Source organism: Akebia trifoliata, chromosome 2 (assembly GCF_017979445.1).
Source record: "Akebia trifoliata isolate Shusen 1 chromosome 2, ASM1797944v1, whole genome shotgun sequence".
Lineage (NCBI taxonomy): Eukaryota > Viridiplantae > Streptophyta > Magnoliopsida > Ranunculales > Lardizabalaceae > Akebia > Akebia trifoliata.
In genome coordinates this window covers 17,679,044-17,697,018 of record NC_141376.1, presented here as the reverse complement: position 1 = coordinate 17,697,018, position 17,975 = coordinate 17,679,044, and the positions used below count along the sequence as shown (strand labels likewise).

The following is a 17,975-nucleotide window of genomic DNA, read 5'->3' as shown; positions in this document are numbered from 1 at the left end:
TAATCAATTAAAACCATAACCCAACAAGTCAACCTTACATTTGTAATTTAAAATCCATCAATATAACAATTAAGAAATGTATATAAATGGAGTATTTCAATTTTGTTTTCATAGATATCAACTAAGTTAACAAAAATCCTCTAATCTGAAATCAATAATGTCTTAATCCCTCCAATTGACCGGGGATTATCACCACCACCATCATCGTCGTCATCATCTCCCTTCTCCACTTGAAAGTGAGCCCTAGCTTTCAACTTTGAGAAGTCTTTGAAGTATAAATACTAAAAAGATTTTTTTAATAAAGCCGTCAAAGTTTTGGTGAATATTTTAAACTTCACTATGTTTTAAAAAAATCTAATAAGACATCCTAGACCATGGCCTTTTTGAAAAGACTAAAGGAAAAATGATATTTTTTTTAAATCTTGCTCTAAGCGCTGGGTGCGTAGGTGACTGAATAGGCTAGGTCAGGGGCGGAGCCAGTAAGGAGCTGGTGGGGGCAATTGCCCCCACAGAACTTTGAGACACCCCTATATTTTCAACTAATTACATGCCCCATTTGTCCCCACTCCCTCACCTCTCTCCCCATTTGCCCGCACACCCTCACCTCCCTCCAATTTTTGCCCCTCCTGCCCCTTCAATTTTTTGTTGATGACATTTCCTCTTGATTAGGCCTTCTCATAAACTAATTGGAAATAACCTAAATATCCTTTTCTTCAACTTCTAACCAAAAACCTCTTAATTTTTCCCTAAAACCATTCATCTTCAAGTTCTTCAACTGTACAACTAACCATAGCTTGCCCCCACTACAAGAAAATCCTGGCTCTGCCCTTGGACTAGGTGGCCACTTTGGCGCCTAGGCCCCACTTTTGACAACTATGATTTTGACATTGCCTTCATGCTTTCATACACAGGTATGCATTAAATAGAGTATTGATATTTTAGCTAGACGTTTACTTGGATGCATGCGCTCTAGTGTGCTTGTTTAAGATTATAGAAGACTTCTAATATATAGAATACTGATATGAAATTGCATCTCTCTATTTTGATGCGTGTTGGCATGGATATGATTGCTGGTTTAGCAAGTGCCTTTTTATGCCTGTCAAATCTTAATGGTTTTGTTTTTTTTTCTTTTTTGGATTTTGTTTTGAGTCGCCTTGTTAATTGTAGTAAATGTCTTAGCTATTCTTCATGTTTGTAGGGCCAACCTGCAGAAGGTGAACTGGAGGATGCACCTCCCTCAAGTCGTTTTAGTGCTGTTATTGAGAAGATTGAACACCTTTACATGGTATTATTATGCTTTCTAATTATTTTTCTTGTTTGGAGGCTCGTATATGTATGGTGATTCTGTTTTTTTTTTTTGTTTTTTTATTTTTTAAAAGTATAGCAATATTATTAGAAACCAGCAGAGAATAATAACAACCAATCCAGAGTGGCTGTGCCTCTGATGGGTTATTGTAGTTTGCAAAAATAGAACAATGAAGACCAACAGGAAAAAAAAGTAATACAAATTACCTCTCCCCATTAACAGTCAAGTCTAATCTAAACACAAACACTTCAAAGTGCAACCCTTTGATAATCGATGACCACTTTAATGTGAGGTCCATAGTGATGAAATTATGAAAATAGTAATATGGATGTTGGCAACTTCCCCTTCAAAAATTCGCTTATTCCTTGCTTTCCAAATGCCCTAGAGAATCACAAAAAAGGGAAGAAATATCCACAACAAATGCCCACCATAGGTATACCAACTTTGAAGCACTTCAGATCAAGCCCACCATAGTCCATAATATACCAAACAACTGGAAGAATAGGCCCCAAATTTGTTGAGACAAATTACAGTGTAATAAATGGTGGTTATTAGGTTTTCTGTTAGCATGGAACATATAACAAAAATCAATAATACTCCGTTTGTGTTTGATCAAAGTTATCTGCGATTAAAGCAACTGGTCCAAACAAAGATTGCAATTTTAGAAGGTACATTTGACTCCCAAACAAAAGTAGGAAAATTGGATCTTGCAAGAAAGGAGGGGTTACATAGAAGAAAATCACTCTATGTAACTCACCAAGAAGGTACCTTTCTGATTCCAAACCCACGATTTTTTTTTTTTTTTTGTCTTCCTTCAAAGGGTCAATGAGACTGCACTCAAGCAAAGAATTAGCCTTAAATCCAGTCAATACCATAAAAAAATTTGGTTGACCTTTCCTCAACAAGGAGAAGCCCCACATCAATTGTCTTTCCAAAACCTAAACCTAACCTATTTCCTTACCGTGTATCATGTCTCTAGAGAACTTGTGCACTCCCACATAGCTACCATGGTTAATATTTAAGATGTAGGAGTTTGTGTATTTGTTTCTTTTGTTGCTTAATTTTGTTATTTGGAACATGAGTTTTAACTTGACCGGACATGACTTTAGATAGAATTGAATGGAATTACCATTACCATATACTTTTAGCTGACACTAATATTTTGGGATAAGGGTTTGATGATGATGATATGATGACGATGCCATTGATGGTGTAAGTTGACCACTATGTTAGCGGGAATCTGTCAATCACATGCTTCTTCATTGTCATTTCGCTCAAGCTGTCTGTTTCATTTATTATTCCCTTTCTAGTTCCATTCTCTCCCTTTTCCAAAGTTGGGTTACTATGGCATCCAATCTAAAAAGGAAATCTTATGGGGGCTATTCCCATTTGTGGTTTATTGGAGCTTTTTGGATTGAAGCACATGAGGACTTTTGATGGGAAGGAGTAGCTGATTAAGGAAGTCATCATTAACATTTCTAGGTTTCATCTTTTTTATTTTATTTTATAGAAGCTCTTCAAATAGGTTTTTTTTTTTTTTTTTTTGTGTGTGGGGGATTTTGCGCATTGGTGGGATCTGATTGGGGAGGAAGAGTTGTTATGAGGTTTGTTTGTATTTTTTCCTGTTGCTTTCCCAACTTTCCAGGTAGGTCTCCTCGATCTCCTTCTTGTATTTCTTTTTCATTCTATACACTCTTATATGTTTCAATAAAACTTGGCAACTCATGGTTTTAGGGGAAACAAAGTAGTGGCGAGGAAGAACTCGATGACGGTCCTGATGATAATCAATATGATACAGAGGATTCTTTTATAGATGATGCTGATCTGGTTGGTACCACAGTCCAGTTTTTTGTGGCTTTCTTGTTGTAGTTGCTTTTTGTGGACTTGGTATTAAATTGGATTGTAAAAACAATTATGAAGTCAAATCTAGTTGATGGTTTCATGGTTTTTATACTAAGTTTAGCATCATTATAATTAATTTAACATGGACAATCCTTTTGTTGCAATATCTGTTGTTGTATCAATTTCTGTGTAATTGCGTCTTTTGATAAGTCGTTTTAGCTTGTTTTGGTTTGGTCATCTCGATCACACATCTCTTATTAATAAATTATTTACTTATAAAAAAAGAACTGATTTCTTGTCAACCAACCCTAAAGCCTCCCTTTTTAATTATTCTACAAACATTAATTAACTTAAAATAGTGAACTCTACAACTGTCACAAAAGTCTCCAAATTACCTATCTTCATCTTTCTACCATTTCATACATATAAATAATTAAGATCAACTTTCCTTATTTTTGTAGAGTAATTCATGTGTATTAGTTGCATGAGCACTATTTTTTATCATTATGGAGCACCAATTGCCCATTTATTTATAATTGTGAATTTTGGATATGAACTTTTAATCATTAATTCACTACCACTAATGTCCTCTAGTCTTTTGTGCAGGATGAGTATTTTCAAGTTGACAAGTCGAGAACAAAACATGAGGGATATTTCGTTAATAGGGGGAAGCTGGAGCATATGTGAGTTTCTTATAGTTCTCTTCCAGTTAGCAGTCTTTCCTTGTTTCAGAATTATTTTGTGTTTGTTTGTTCTTCTTATAGCTTGCTCTACTCGGTGGGACGACAAAAATCCTTTTTAAATGTTCCTTTTTGACCTTTATCCATAGTCCCTAACAAGCCATTGTATGATAATTGTACTCAAAATTGAAACATTTACATAACATGAATAAACAAGACAAGTGTCTCCAAAATGTTTCTCAATCCTAATAAAGGCAGTGCGGGGACTGGCCAAAATTACAAGAAAACACACTCACAAAGGGCTTCCCATCTAGAAACAACTTCCTAAAAAAAAACCCTTTGAAAGCCCCGTCCAACTTTGACCAATGAAATAATAAGTTGAGGATCAACAAAACCAAGTCGTGATGAGAATTCTCCACCCTCGAGAAGATTCTCCAATTTCTCTCCTTCCACACGCCTCAACAAATTGCAAAGGGGTGTGAAGCCCAAATAATTGTTTTCCTCTCGATATCGATGGAGTGGAGCGAGTGGAGGTTTGTCACCAAGGTTGAGAGGAAAAACTTTGGACTACGAGGGTGCTGGGTGAAGAGGCATAGAGGGATTGAAGTAGTTGAACTTGGTAAGAGGATGGGGTTGAGTATTATTCTGGAAGAGGATGAAACAATCTGGTCAACAAACAACTTGACATCGCAGTTGACTTGTTGAAGGGCTTTCAGGCTAAGTTTTTTGGGGTAGGGCACATTAGTTGTCAGAGGGGATCAGAATTGTTTTGGAAGATTTGTGAAGCTCCAACAGTTCTCTGCGCAGGCTCGATCCAGATTAGTCATGTGTTCAAAGGGTAAGGATGGCATTGGGTAGAGGTCCCTAATCTTCGACATTAAAATGTTTCTGAAGGAAGAGGAGAAAATGGTGGACTTTGCAGCCAAGGACAAGGAGAAGGTCTTTGTCACAAACAGATCATGGGCAGAAGTTACTCATAAAGGGAAAGCTTTACTGGGTTTGGATCAATTCAAGGACAGTGGCCATACTTCAGGTTGATTGGAGAAGAAAGTGATTATAAAAAATGGCAAGTGCCTGCTAGCTTAGTTGGTAGTCTTTGGGTGATGATAATCAGAGACCTGGGCAGGGTATGGGATTGGTTTTAAGGTTGGAGGTATGTATATTTGATTGGAGAAGAAAGTGATTGAAAAAAATGGCTGGCTGTTGTTGTTGTCTGGCTAGCAACAAGTTGGAGAAGATGAATATTTGAAGAATTGAAGAAGATGATTACTGATTTTTTACAGGACTTAGGAGAAGAAGAAGTTCTGGATAAGAAAGAAGAAACGAAATGAAAACGAAAAATAGGGTTTTCTTTTGTTTATTATGTTTTCATTATTTTAATATTTTTATTATCTTTATTTGTGGAGGTGACACATGGGGTGGATGAGGTATCAATTCATTTGGCTTTGGTGGTGTGACTCACCACAAGCATGTGAGTCATTTGCTTACCATACTCAACATGAGTTGACTCGTTGACTCAGTCAACATTTTTTGTGAACTTTTGTTTTCGATCATACAACATTTGATCTCGATTTAACAATTACGCACATCTCAAGATTTTCTATCTTTTTTTTTTTTTCTGTTTTAACTCTGATTTAAATGAACTTAAAGTGTAACATAAATCACTTTTCGAGAGAGTCCTAATGATATGCGTTCATTATTTGTGGAGGTGATACATGGGGTGGATGAGGTATCAACTGATTTGGCTTTGGTAGTGTGACTCACCACAAGCAGGCGAGTCTTTTGCTGATCCTTGTCAACATGAGTTGACTTGGTTGACTTAGTCAACATTGTTTGTGAACTTTTGTTTTCAATCATACAACATTCGACCTGGATGTTTTTATAATCAATTCCTAATAATTTTTTGAGATCTATGGATATGTGATTAGATTTTTTATTTTCATTTTTAGAAAAATCTCGATTTAAAAGTTACGTACACCTCGAGATTTTCTATCTTTTTCATTTTAACTAAGATTTAAACGAACTTATATCCTAACATAAATCACTTTTTGAGACGGTCCCAATGGTATGCATCTCGTCTTAAAACTTGTTCTATCAAAATTTCACCTTTTAGTTACTAACTACACGTTTTTTTGAGGCTTATTGTGATTATCTATTTGAACTCAGGTTTGATAGTACTTACAATCGAAACTATATTTCTCGATTTTTAAGATTCTTAATGGCGAAATCATTGTTTTTAAATCTTTTCTATCAGAATTTAGGTGTTTGATTTGACAAAATATTCAAACTGTTCCTCGGGATTTGTGATAAAATATTAGGTTATTACAACTAACCTTGATCCCTTCTCTAAACTTTTTTACCTCTTCCATTACGTGTATTTTGCTCATTGTCCCTCGTTGTTGCAATGGTGACCTAATGATCATCAACTTCTTTTAGGAGTAAACCTAAGCTATCTTACCCGACCTCCTAGTCCAACACGTGCTCCTCCCATGTGCGAGGAAGTGCCAACTTAGCTAAGTGGTAAGATGTGTGGAGTGTTGTTCCCACGTCTTACGTTCAAACCCCCTTGAACCCAATTTCATTTGCTAACCACTAAACCTATACCCTACATGGACGTTTAATATTCACATGTGCAATGCCTTAATCACCCCCCAACATTTGGCGACTCTATTGAGGACCTGACTTTTGTTGTATGAGATATGACAAAAAGGTGCACCGAAATGATTGTCAACATAGTGACGAGAGTGAAAGAAGATTACCCCAAGAAAGTGTAGTTGGCACATCGATAATGCCTTGGAAGTAACTAATGTTGGAACAGGAAAACAAACCGAAGAAATTCCTCAACCCTTGGAAGCTGTAGTCCATGTTGTTATATAAACCAATAAAATTTTCCTTATGCTCTTATAGCGCATGGCTCAAACATCGCAACTAGTGCAACCCTCACAGTGTTACCTACGACAAACGGAATTCTAGAACTTTGCGGGGTGTCGAAGTTAGCAATAGAAGTAACTCTAGTATAACCTTCTAAAGGAATTCAAAGGGTTAGCCCTAAACCTGTACCATTTGACCCATCGATGAATGTTGTATCCTCTAAGGGTAGTGTTCACGACTCTCGCTTACCTTAGGTATTTCCTAGAGAAGGACCATCTTAAGAATCAGTTAATGAGAAGATGTACGATCTATGCCACACTATCCACATGAACTACAACATAAGCCCTATTTTGCTGGGTATATGTCGCCATTGTTTATATATAACAGCAAGGTAATTCTTGAATGTCTCACCTTTTTTGGAGGTGTTAATTACACATGAATGAAATGTTGAGCTGAGCCTATGTGAGTGTTCGAAGTAACTAAAGGGTGAGATTGGACGTGGTTTGTCAACTTGCTGGTTGTAGGCATCCCAACCTGGTGACATATGATCGGTATCTTCTTTAGAAAGTTTCTTCATGTACAAATTTATCGCCTTGGTAGAGCTGGGGTGGCTATTGAAAGGTCCAATCTGACACCTAAATGTGAGATGATTCCGGAACAATGTGATAGATTACCATGAGCAAGTGATAGAAGTATACCTATTGAAATATGCAGAGTTACATAGACAATTGGAACGGGTGTCAAGTATCAAGGTGTGTAGGTGTTTGAGACCAACTTCAAGAAATTCGATTACAATGTATGGTCATCCAAAACATAAAAAATATTAAATTAAAAATCGGATGAACACAATCCAAAAGCTATTTTAGAATCTTGATTACATGAAGACCTGTTGGGATTGGAAAAAGTTCCTCCTTACGAAAGTGGCGGGTGGTATCTCAAGATCTAGGGAACGACATCCGATTGTCTTCCCACCTCGGGACCATTTGTATAAAAGGATCAAGGGCTGAACTCTAGTTTCAACTCCTTGCAAGTTGATTCAGGACACTCTCGAAAGCAGGAAGTGCTAACAAACGGCTTGCACGCAATCACTCAGACCAAGAATGGAGTTTGCATACACTTTAAGCAAGACTCTCCCTCCCCTAACATGAGAGAACACATGCTAATAAGTCCCGACATAGAAGGGATTTCTCTGCTAGTGTGATGCATGCTAGAACATGCATTGTTTTGGGTCAAAAGCCGAGACTTCAGTGGCTTCAAGTAGGGGGACAAGAACTTGAAGTTCTTCCACATTTGCATTAATGCAAGTATGAAAGCTAATTGCATAAGCAGGCTTAAGTTGGGGGCAGATTGGTGGAAAATAAATAGTCTTGAAAAAGAGTGATGCAGGCTTAAACATGCTTAATTTGTGTGAAAACTTCAAAAGAAGTTAAGAAGTCAAGTTGGAAGAAAAACAATCTCTAGAATCTAATTCATCCAACTAAAAACTGGTTTACAACTTCAGTTTATGGCCTATTTATAGGCAAAATAGAAACATAACAACTAACTAACTAACTAACTAACTAACTTCAACAAACAACTATCTCCAACAACTAATTATTTCAGGTTGTTACTAACCGAAATAACAAGCAATTAATTAACTATTTTGGACTGCATCATTTTCCCATCCTTAAAATAACTTGACCACGAGTTAGGTGACATAATGGTGCAGCAAATGTTGTACATTAAACACATTAGATGTGTTTAAATGTGGAGGAAGCACCACCCTGTAAGCATTATCATTGATGCAACATCTTGCAAGATCCCACTTTGTGAGCTTTAAGTTTGGTGTGTAAGCCACCGGGCTTCCTATCTTTGCTTAAAGCCACCCAAACCAAGTCACCTACATTGTATGTAACTCTCTTCTTGTGAAGATCAGTGGCTTCCTTATATTTGTTGTTCAAGCTCTCAATATGGAATTTGATTTGTGCGTGAAAATCCTTCATAAATGCTGTCATATGTTCAACCCTAGCATTGGTCCTCTTGTTAGTAGGTAAAGGAACCAAATAATCAACACTAGAGGGATTCAAACCATAAACCACTTCAAAAAGAGAAGTATTAGAAGTATGGTTCCTTAAAGAGTTGAGCAAATTCAGCCAAAGGAAGAACATTACCCCAGCCCTTGATATGCTCCCCAACTAGACAACGGAGCAAATTCCCTAGGCTTCGATTGATAACTTTCATTTGCCCATTGGTTTGAGGGTCAAAGGAAGTGCTATAATTTAATTCAATTCCCATGAACTTCTGTAGAGTACGCTAAAAATGACTAAGGAACTTGGCATCCCTATCGTAGACAATAGAAGGAGGCACACCATGCAACTTGTAAACCTCTTTGAAGAAGCGTTTAGCAATATGTGAAGCATCCATAGTTTTCTGGCACGGAATAAAGTGCGCCAATCGATCCACAATCACCTTGATAGCCATTCTTTCTTTGAGTGAGTGGGAGACCCAACACAAAGTCCATACTAATGCATAATCAAGGTTTGTTAGGTACTGGAAGTGGTAAGTAGAGCCCCGCATTAGTAGCCATAACCTTGCCCTTTTGGCACACCCACCTTTGAATGTACCTTATAACGTCCCTTGTAATTCCCAGCCAAAAGTAATCATTTTGAAGCAATGCAAGAATCTTATCTTAACCAAAATGACCCAAATTGTGTCACTCAACAAGAAGCTTCTCTCATAGGGAACATTTTGGCACACACAACCTCAAACCCTTGAAAAGAAAGTCATCTTTGAGTGAAAAATCAGCATGTTTACCTTGTTGAACTGTATGTAGAATCGGAGTGAAATAAGGATCCTCTTGATAATGATCCTTAAAACTATCAAAACCAGCCACTACATTCCTCATTTCTATCAATGACGTAGCTCTTCGACTTAACCCATCAACTGCATTAGTAAGAATACCTGATTTGTGCTTCAAAGAGAAAGTGAATTGTTGTAAGAAATTCACCAACTTGGCATGTTGTTTGTTTAGATGAGATTGGCTATTGGTGTACTTAAGAGTTTCATGCTCAATATAAAGAATGAGCTCCTTGTAAGCCAAATAGTACCCCCAATGCTTGATAGCTTGTACTATGGTATACAACTCGAAATCATGAGTTGAATACTTGAGCTTGGCACCATTCAACTTTTCACTAAAAAAGGCAATGGGCTGTCCTTGACTAAGAGCACCTCCAATTCCAACTCCCAATGCATCACAATCTAGTTCACTAGTCTTATCAAAGTCAGATAAAGTTAGAACGGGAGCCTTGGTAAGCACCTTCTCACAAGCACAAAACTATCTTGGGTTTCTTGTGTCCACTCAAATACCTTCTTCTTAAGGCAATTCGTGAGAGGGCTAAGGTGCTGAAATTTCTAATAAACCTTGTATAAAAAGTGCCAAGACTATGAAAACTTCTCACTTCTTGAATGTTAGAAGGTGTAGGCCTATCCACAATTGCTTTGGCCTTATCTTCATCCATGACTACTCCACTGGAGGACACCACATACCCTTAGAAAATCACTCAATCAGCAACAAAGCTATATTTCTTCAAATTACCATAACTTTTCTTTCCTCAACAAATCAAACACTCATCTTGATGGAATAGATGCTCCTTCAATCCACGACTATAAACCAATATATCATCAAAGTAGACCACCACACACATTCCCGAAAGAAGTTGAAACATTTGAGTCACCACTCTAATGAAAGTGGTAGGAGCATTGGTGAGTCCAAATGGCATAACAGGCCATTCAAAGAGCCCATTGTGTGTCTTGAAAGCAGTTTTCGATTCATCCCCCCGACTGGATTCTAATTTTATGATACCCACTTTGGAGATCAATCTTGGAAAACACGCTTGCACCCACTAAGCAATCCAACATGTCATCTAACCTAGGAATCGGAAAACGGTACTTGATAGTTATCTTGTTTATTGTCCGAATATCCACACATTCTCCAAGAACCATCATTCTTGGGAGTTAATAGTGTTGGGACTGCACATGGGCTAAGTCTAGGCTGTATTTACCCTCGTTCCAAGAGCTGTTCCACTTGCTTGAGAAGCTCTTCCTTCTCTTTAGGTGTCATTCTATAGGCTGCCTTGTTTGGAAAGGTTGAACCGGGTACTAGATCAATGCAATGTTCGATATCTCGCATAGGAGGCAAACTCAGGAGGCAATTCAACAGGAAAAACATCAGCATAGTGTTCTAGAAGTTCTTCCACAACTATTGGCTTATGAAAATCAACAACTTTTTCTTTTGGAATTAAAGCAACAATGTCACCAAAAGTAAGATTTTCCTAAATAAAACTTTTGACAGCAAGTAAAGTAGGTGTAGAACACACATTTTCCTTCATCGAAAGTAGAGTATTTTGTTGATTTCCTTTGTGAAGAGTATGTGTGTTCTTCTTGCCATAGTGAATTGTTTGCCGGTCATATTGCCATGGTCTTCCAAGTAAGAGATGACATACATCCATAAGAACCACATTACACCACACCTCATGAAAATACTTCTTTCAAATGGGGAAAGTAATAAACACTTCTTGGTAACTTCAACTTCACCCCCTTAACAGTGCTAAGGTGTTTGAAATTTCTCGTTGGAACAAGATAATGTAATGTGTGTTGTATTTCTGGTTCTATTGTAAATAGTATTTGGTTTAAAGACAAGACTACCAGTGACTTTATAGAACTTTGTAATCTTTACACTACTTGAAGGTTTAAATCGAAAGATACCTTCAACTCCCTCCATTGATGATCAAGTTATTTACTTTTCCACCAATATTGCAAATTGTAGAAAAGATATTAGTTTTCAATCAATCTTCTTCATCTTCATAATTGGGAGTAAGAAGGGTTTTCTTCATCATGAGTGCTTGTCCCTCTTCTTCATCAAGATCTCCACCAATGTTCTCATTGGGAGGTTGATCATAGATGGTTAGCTCTTCATTTGGTTCCGATTCCACCATTTCCTCCAATAAAAGTGCCTTATCGTGACGATCATTGGTCTTCCTATAGTCTGAAGACTTGTGCTTGGGCTCACAACATTTGTAGCACTTGAAGGTGTCACCTTGGAACTGATTTCCAGTCCCAAATCAATTTGTATGGGAGTGATTAGGTGCATTAAGAATAGACTTTGCTCGTTGTCCAACCCTGACAACATCACTCTTACTCATACTCGACGAGTTGCCAACCTTGGAATCAACTCGAAATGGTTGTCCGGCCCTAAAGTGACCTTAGGACTATTGTTCATACCTTCGTATACTCTTACTTTGTTGTTTTTCCACTAACAAAGCTCGATTATAGCCTCCAAAATAGTCCACAAATTTTTTAGACTAAGGATATCTTGAATTAAAGGCTTCAAGCCACTAAGATACCTTGCAACCATTTGTTTTTCGGTTTCATTCAAATCAACTCTTGCTATAAATTGATAGAACTCCTTAGTCTATTCAACCACAAACCCATGTTGTCGAAGATTGTGCAAGGCTTTATACATGGTTTGCAAGTAATTGAAAGGAAGAAATTGCTCCTTGAGCTTCTTTTTCATCTTGCACCAATCCTTGCTCTTCCCTTTACCTCTTTGAATTCAACTCACTTGCAATTGTTCCCATCATGTGAAGGCTCTTCCCTTGAGCTTGATGGAAACTAATTTCACCTTACGCTCCTTAAAAATCTCATAATACTCAAAGACACATTTAAAAGTATTAAGCCAATCAACAAATTCTTCTGGATTGAGGCTACCTTGAAATTCCGGTAGATCTACCTTTATATTATTCTCAAATCGAAAATTACTATTCTGATCCATCCCAAAAGGGTTTTCGAAGTCGGAGGTGCTCAAGTTAGAAGTATCATCGTCTTTAGACATAGAACGAGGAGTTTGAGGCCTTTGAAGTTGCTCTGATGGAAGTTGAAGGTGTTGAATCATTTCAATTAAAGCCCCAACTTGTCTTCGAAGGTGTTCCATATCATCTTGCAGATTAGGATGTTTTGCTGCCCCATTTCCTTCCAGATTACTAGTGGCATTGGCGTGTCCCCGATCACGTTGATTTTGTCCTCGTGGTTTTCGATTCATTCGAACACCTGATGACACAACTTCAATAGTTGAATGCCAAAATTTTCAAATCTCAAATTGAAAAACAGATCTGAAAATCTGCAACTTCAATAGATCAGAAATTTAAAACAGATCTGAAAAATCTGCAATTTTTCATGGATCTAAAAATTAGATTAACTTCTCTCCAAATTAGATCACATTCCCTTTGCTTTGATACCAAATGATGCAACTATATCTGGAAATTTGGACTTATTTATGTGAAAACTTCAAAAGAAGTTGAGAAGTGACGTTGGACGAGAAACTCTCTCTCTAGAATCTATTTCATTCAACTAAAAACTGGATTACAACTACATTTGATGACCTATTTATAGGCAAAACATAAACATAACAACTAACTAATTAACTGACTTCAACAAACAATTAACTCCAACAACTAACTATGTCAGGTTGTTACCAACAGAAATAATAAATAATTAACTAACTCCCTCCAACAACTAATAAACTCAGACTGCATCAAGGAGATCTAGAATTTCTATGAGAGTTGCTTAAATGTTGGAAAGGTTTGCTAGACCAACACTAGATAGAAGCCTCTCCTTGATTTTCCCAAGTAGAAGATTCAAGTAAGTTGCTTAACTGAACCACTAATCCTAACTAGGAATAAAGTAAGGCCCGACCTCTATAAGTAGCTAGGGTGAGAAGTGTATCCCTAGAATTTCCAAAGGGAAGAAGCCAATTAGTTGCCTTTCATGTACCTCTATTCCTTGCCAAAGGAATATAGAGTAGAGTTACATCCTTATCTTGCTCACCATAGGAAAAGCTAGATATAAGTGCTAGGAAAGGCCATTAGTAATGTACTTGAGAGCACCATGTCACGCACCTGGCCTCTCCACGGATAGTGCCCATATGGCACTCAATCCCTGAATAAAAACAAATTCAGCCTTTCTTAATTAGTACTCGGAGTTCTTTGAACTACCTAAGACACCCTGTCGAGAGAGAACAAGTAGAAGGGAACACAGTAGATTTGGAAGACTTGTTATCTTCTCTAGTTAGAGTGACTTGGATGATTCTAGAGATACTGATCCAAATGTGGACTTATCCCCCCTCTTTCTCTCTCTCTCTCTTACATGGACTCAGGGATGACATTTTAGAAGACTTCACCACTAACAATTTGTGGATTCTTCCTAAGATAATTATAGCTACTCTAGAATGCCCCTTCCCTCAAACATTCTCATGGTATACAATATTATATACAACTCTTATGATACACTAGAGATTCCCTAAGATTTTTTGTAGATCCTTTCACACGTCTTATGTTTACTTTATTTCTATAAGGAATTCTAGAGCTTTTAGTGCCATTCCTGAACTTCTTAAATTCCAGCAGATTTGCCGAAGTGAAAAACCCCCGTGTTGCACAGCAGGACCATGACAACTAGCTGCATTTTTTGTTTTTTGTTGATGAAACCTTGGATATGTAACTTTATAAATTTCATACTTCTTGTAATGCTTTTATTTTAAAAGTGATGTTAAAATGTTACTTTTTGTTATTGAAAAATTATTTCAATTTCTATTATTTTGTTTGCCATATTGAAAATGTTTTCATCATTTTTTTATATGCACAGTTCTGTATTGTTCATGACTGTTAATGATGATTTCATGCCATTAAATTCTATTCAAGAAAAAAGTTTTTAAGTCATTTTTTTCATAATTTCCAGGGTTTGATCCTTTTCTTGTTTCCTTTTGTTTTTCTTCTTCTACCAGAAATGAATCTGTTTCATTACAGAACCACCAACAAAAGAAAAGGAGGAAAAATTTGACAAAAGATCTTGGAGAGAAGAATGGGGAGCTTGCACCAAATAAATATTCAAAAATGGGCAATATGCGGGTGAAAGCTTCCTCAAGGAGTTCATCATCGGTGGGTAATTAATCTTCTAGTCCCTCTCAAAATTTAGCTGCGATAAGTGATTATTGGCAAGATGGGAAATCACAGAATCGATTGAATGTGCCAATAGGACATTCCAAAAACAAGTCTGCCGATTCAACCTCCAGTACAAAAATCCAAATTAGGGATGCCTCTGTTTCCTATGGATGCAAAGGATATTGAAAAAGAGAATACTGGAGTTGCCCACTCGAGTAACCTTGGTAATAAATTGAAGGTTGCAAGTGAGTCCTCTGATGCTGCACATCAGGTATATCAGGATAAAGGTGCTACTCATTTCCAACCTCAATCCAGGAAATTATTTAAGAGATCTGCTATTGGCACCCCAACTTTTACTTACTACACCCCAATTTCTAAATCATTTGTTACACCCCAATTAAAGATTAAAACACACTAATCAAATGTTATGAAGGTTTGGCTCAAATCATTATCTCCACATTATATCACTCGTTTAAATAATTTCAGTAATTGTTTACAATTATGATTAGGCTCATATAAAATCCTAAAAATAGAAAATCTAGAGAAAAACCAAGAGCACTTCTATTGGCACACCAACTTTTACTTATTCTCAACCGTTAAACTTAATTTTTAATTGGGGTGTAATAAGTAAAAGTCGGGGTGCCAATAGTAGCTCTCTTATTTAATGATACACATGAGCTAAACCCATCCACCAAAATTCAGCTGGGGGAGGAAAGGAGCAGTAGTGAATTGCCTGAGCTTAGTCTCAAAGGTAGCATGTATTCTAAGCAAATGGCACTTAGTGCTCACCATTTCTGAAATCCCCAGCTAATTGACTGTTCGTACAATTTCACTTTTCTAATCATTGTGCTCTTAGCATTAGTTGATAGTCACTGATTTATCAGATGATAATTGTCTTGTGGCCTAATACTGAAATTAACTTCAATTCATCTTGTCCAAATTGCAATAGTTTACATTGAGCTCCATATGGAATTTAGAATCTTTTGTCATCATTGTTTGGGCAGATTTTTTTTCACAATCACATGATATAACTTGTTACAAAGTTTTATAGGAATGTAATTCGAATTTGTGTCTTTGTTATTAAGCAATATCATGATCTCCTTTTTTTTTTTTTATCAATTGAATTCCAATTCAATGTAACACTGCGAAAAAGGAATTTTGTACAGCTAGTCTCAAATTTTAATTTGTAAAACCCATATTCATGACGCACTTGTAAGAAATTTACATTGGAACTTATCTATTAATTGTCTTGTTGACAAATCATTTACCCGATCGATTGGATGGGGAAGGCACAACTATGAATATAAGAGGGTCACAGGTCAAATTGGGGCACAATACGTGAGCACATAACACCTGGGAGTGGAGGCGGATGACACAACACTCAACACTCCCCCTCACCCATAAGGGTGGAAAATTCCTTTGAAGAGACTTGAACCCGTGACCTATATGAACTTAGCGCTCTGATACCATGTTGACAAACCATTTACCCCAAAAGACCGATCATATGGAGAAGGTGCAACTATGATTATAAGAGGGTCACAAGCCGAACTAGGGCACAATACATGAGCACGTGATACCCAAGAGCGGAGGCGGATAGCACAATTCTCAACATGTCTAACATAGAAGATAGCCTTTATTATTGACCTTGGCATGCAGGCAAGCTACTCTTGTAATATCCTTGTTTCTCATCTTAATCTTTGCTTAAATCACAATTTCACTTAGTTCCTTTGTGTGACCTACAAGTTTTATCCAATGATTGTGGTAGCAGTTTTGTACTCATTTGTACCTATATATGTACAACAACATTATTTTGTTCATTGGGCATTTTCTTTGTTTTCATAATCTTACTAATGATTAAGTTAATCAGGGAAAATTAATTTATCCCATTCTTCATCCATGAAAAAATGTTTTATTTTCTATTTTCCTAATTCTATGTCCTTGGGTCCTCCTGGAATTTCTCTCATTCTTTTTGGTTTACTCCTAAGTCCCCTTCTCTCCATGTAATCTCTTTTCAATATGTTCTGAAATAGTTCATCCACTTTAATTTATTCTTCTTGCCCTTTACTGTGTTTTTATAATTATTGAAGTTAATGTATCTAACCTGGTCTTTTTTTGCTAAGTCATCTTGTTGAGTGTTGTGTTAACCACCTCCGCTCACGGGTGTCACATGCTCACATATTGTGCCCCAGTTCAATATGTGACCCTCTTATATTCATGGTTGCTCCTTTCCCCAATAGATTAGTCTTTGGGGATAAATGGTTTGTCAACATGGTATCAGAGCCATTGCTTTAGGGTTTTTGAATTTATTGATGTCAGCATGACATCATCAACCATGTCTAAACCTTCATCAAGCCCTTATTTCTGAGATAGTTTTGTTTAGTGAATCTTGTGGACTGTTTTTTGTTCTCTTTTGATGTTTTTGAAGGCTGTTTTTTGGATGTTGAAGCTTGTTTGGACAATTTCCTCAATATGTGTATTTCTTGATTCGATGATGATCCAGATTTCAGATCGACAAACCCCCATGAAGGAGAAGTTTTATTTTCTTTAAAACCCATCCATGCATCCATGGCCTCAAATCTTTGCTCCAATGGTTGGTTTTTTGTGTTTTGCTCACCCTGAATCAGTTTTTGGGGGTTTGGTTTCACTATTCTTGGGCATAACAGTTTGTTATCACTGTTTTGGGTTATAACGGACTGTTTTTACTTGTTCTAGGGCAGAAAAGTTATTTCACCTGGTTTATGTCCATTGTTCTCACTTGTTTTGGTGTTTTTTTTATCTATCTTTGAGGCTATCTTGCTGCCCCATGATAGAACAGTTGTGTTTCTACATCCTTCGATCTTTTCCAATTTTTTTTTTTTTTTGTATTCAGTTGGTCTATTCTACCATAAAAAATTTTGTGGTTGTGTTTTCCAATGGATTCAAAATTCTTTTTTCCTTGCACCCTCTTTGATCTTATTGCTAATTCAATCACCAATCTCAAATTCGATGGTGATAATTTCTCGCATGGCGTCGAGCTACATTGTGTGCCATTCGAAGAAGGGTTATCTTACAAGGGATACTCCTCAACCTCTATTAATGTTAGTGCTATTGCTAAGTGGATTATGAGAATTGCATCATTTTGAGTTGGTTTCTCAACTCTATGGAGCTCCAAATTACCGCCAACTATATTTTTTTTATGAGACTGCTCATCAAGTCATCAAGTGTGGACCTCACTTTCACAGACGTATGCCTTAGTTGAGAATGATGCACAAATCTACCAACTTATTCACAAGTTTAGCTACTTTTCAATAGAGAGACTATCCTGTT

General features: G+C 36.9%; 1 protein-coding gene across 6 annotated transcripts in view; it reads left to right on the top strand.

Moving 5' to 3' along the window:
• Positions 1 to 17,975, top strand: part of LOC147409838 (ubinuclein-1-like) — a 77,313-nt gene that overhangs the window by 5,537 nt on the left and 53,801 nt on the right. For 3 of the 6 annotated variants that reach the window (XM_086431908.1, XM_086431907.1, XM_086431912.1), the window contains exons 2-6: positions 1,199 to 1,285; positions 3,041 to 3,133; positions 3,755 to 3,831; positions 14,513 to 14,666; positions 14,764 to 14,940. In XM_086431908.1, coding sequence (XP_086288034.1) covers positions 1,199 to 1,285; positions 3,041 to 3,133; positions 3,755 to 3,831; positions 14,513 to 14,666; positions 14,764 to 14,940 — 588 coding nt within the window. The remainder of the gene's footprint in view (positions 1 to 1,198; positions 1,286 to 3,040; positions 3,134 to 3,754; positions 3,832 to 14,512; positions 14,667 to 14,763; positions 14,941 to 17,975) is intronic. The other 3 variants (XM_086431909.1, XM_086431910.1, XM_086431911.1) reach the window with 3 other exon arrangements.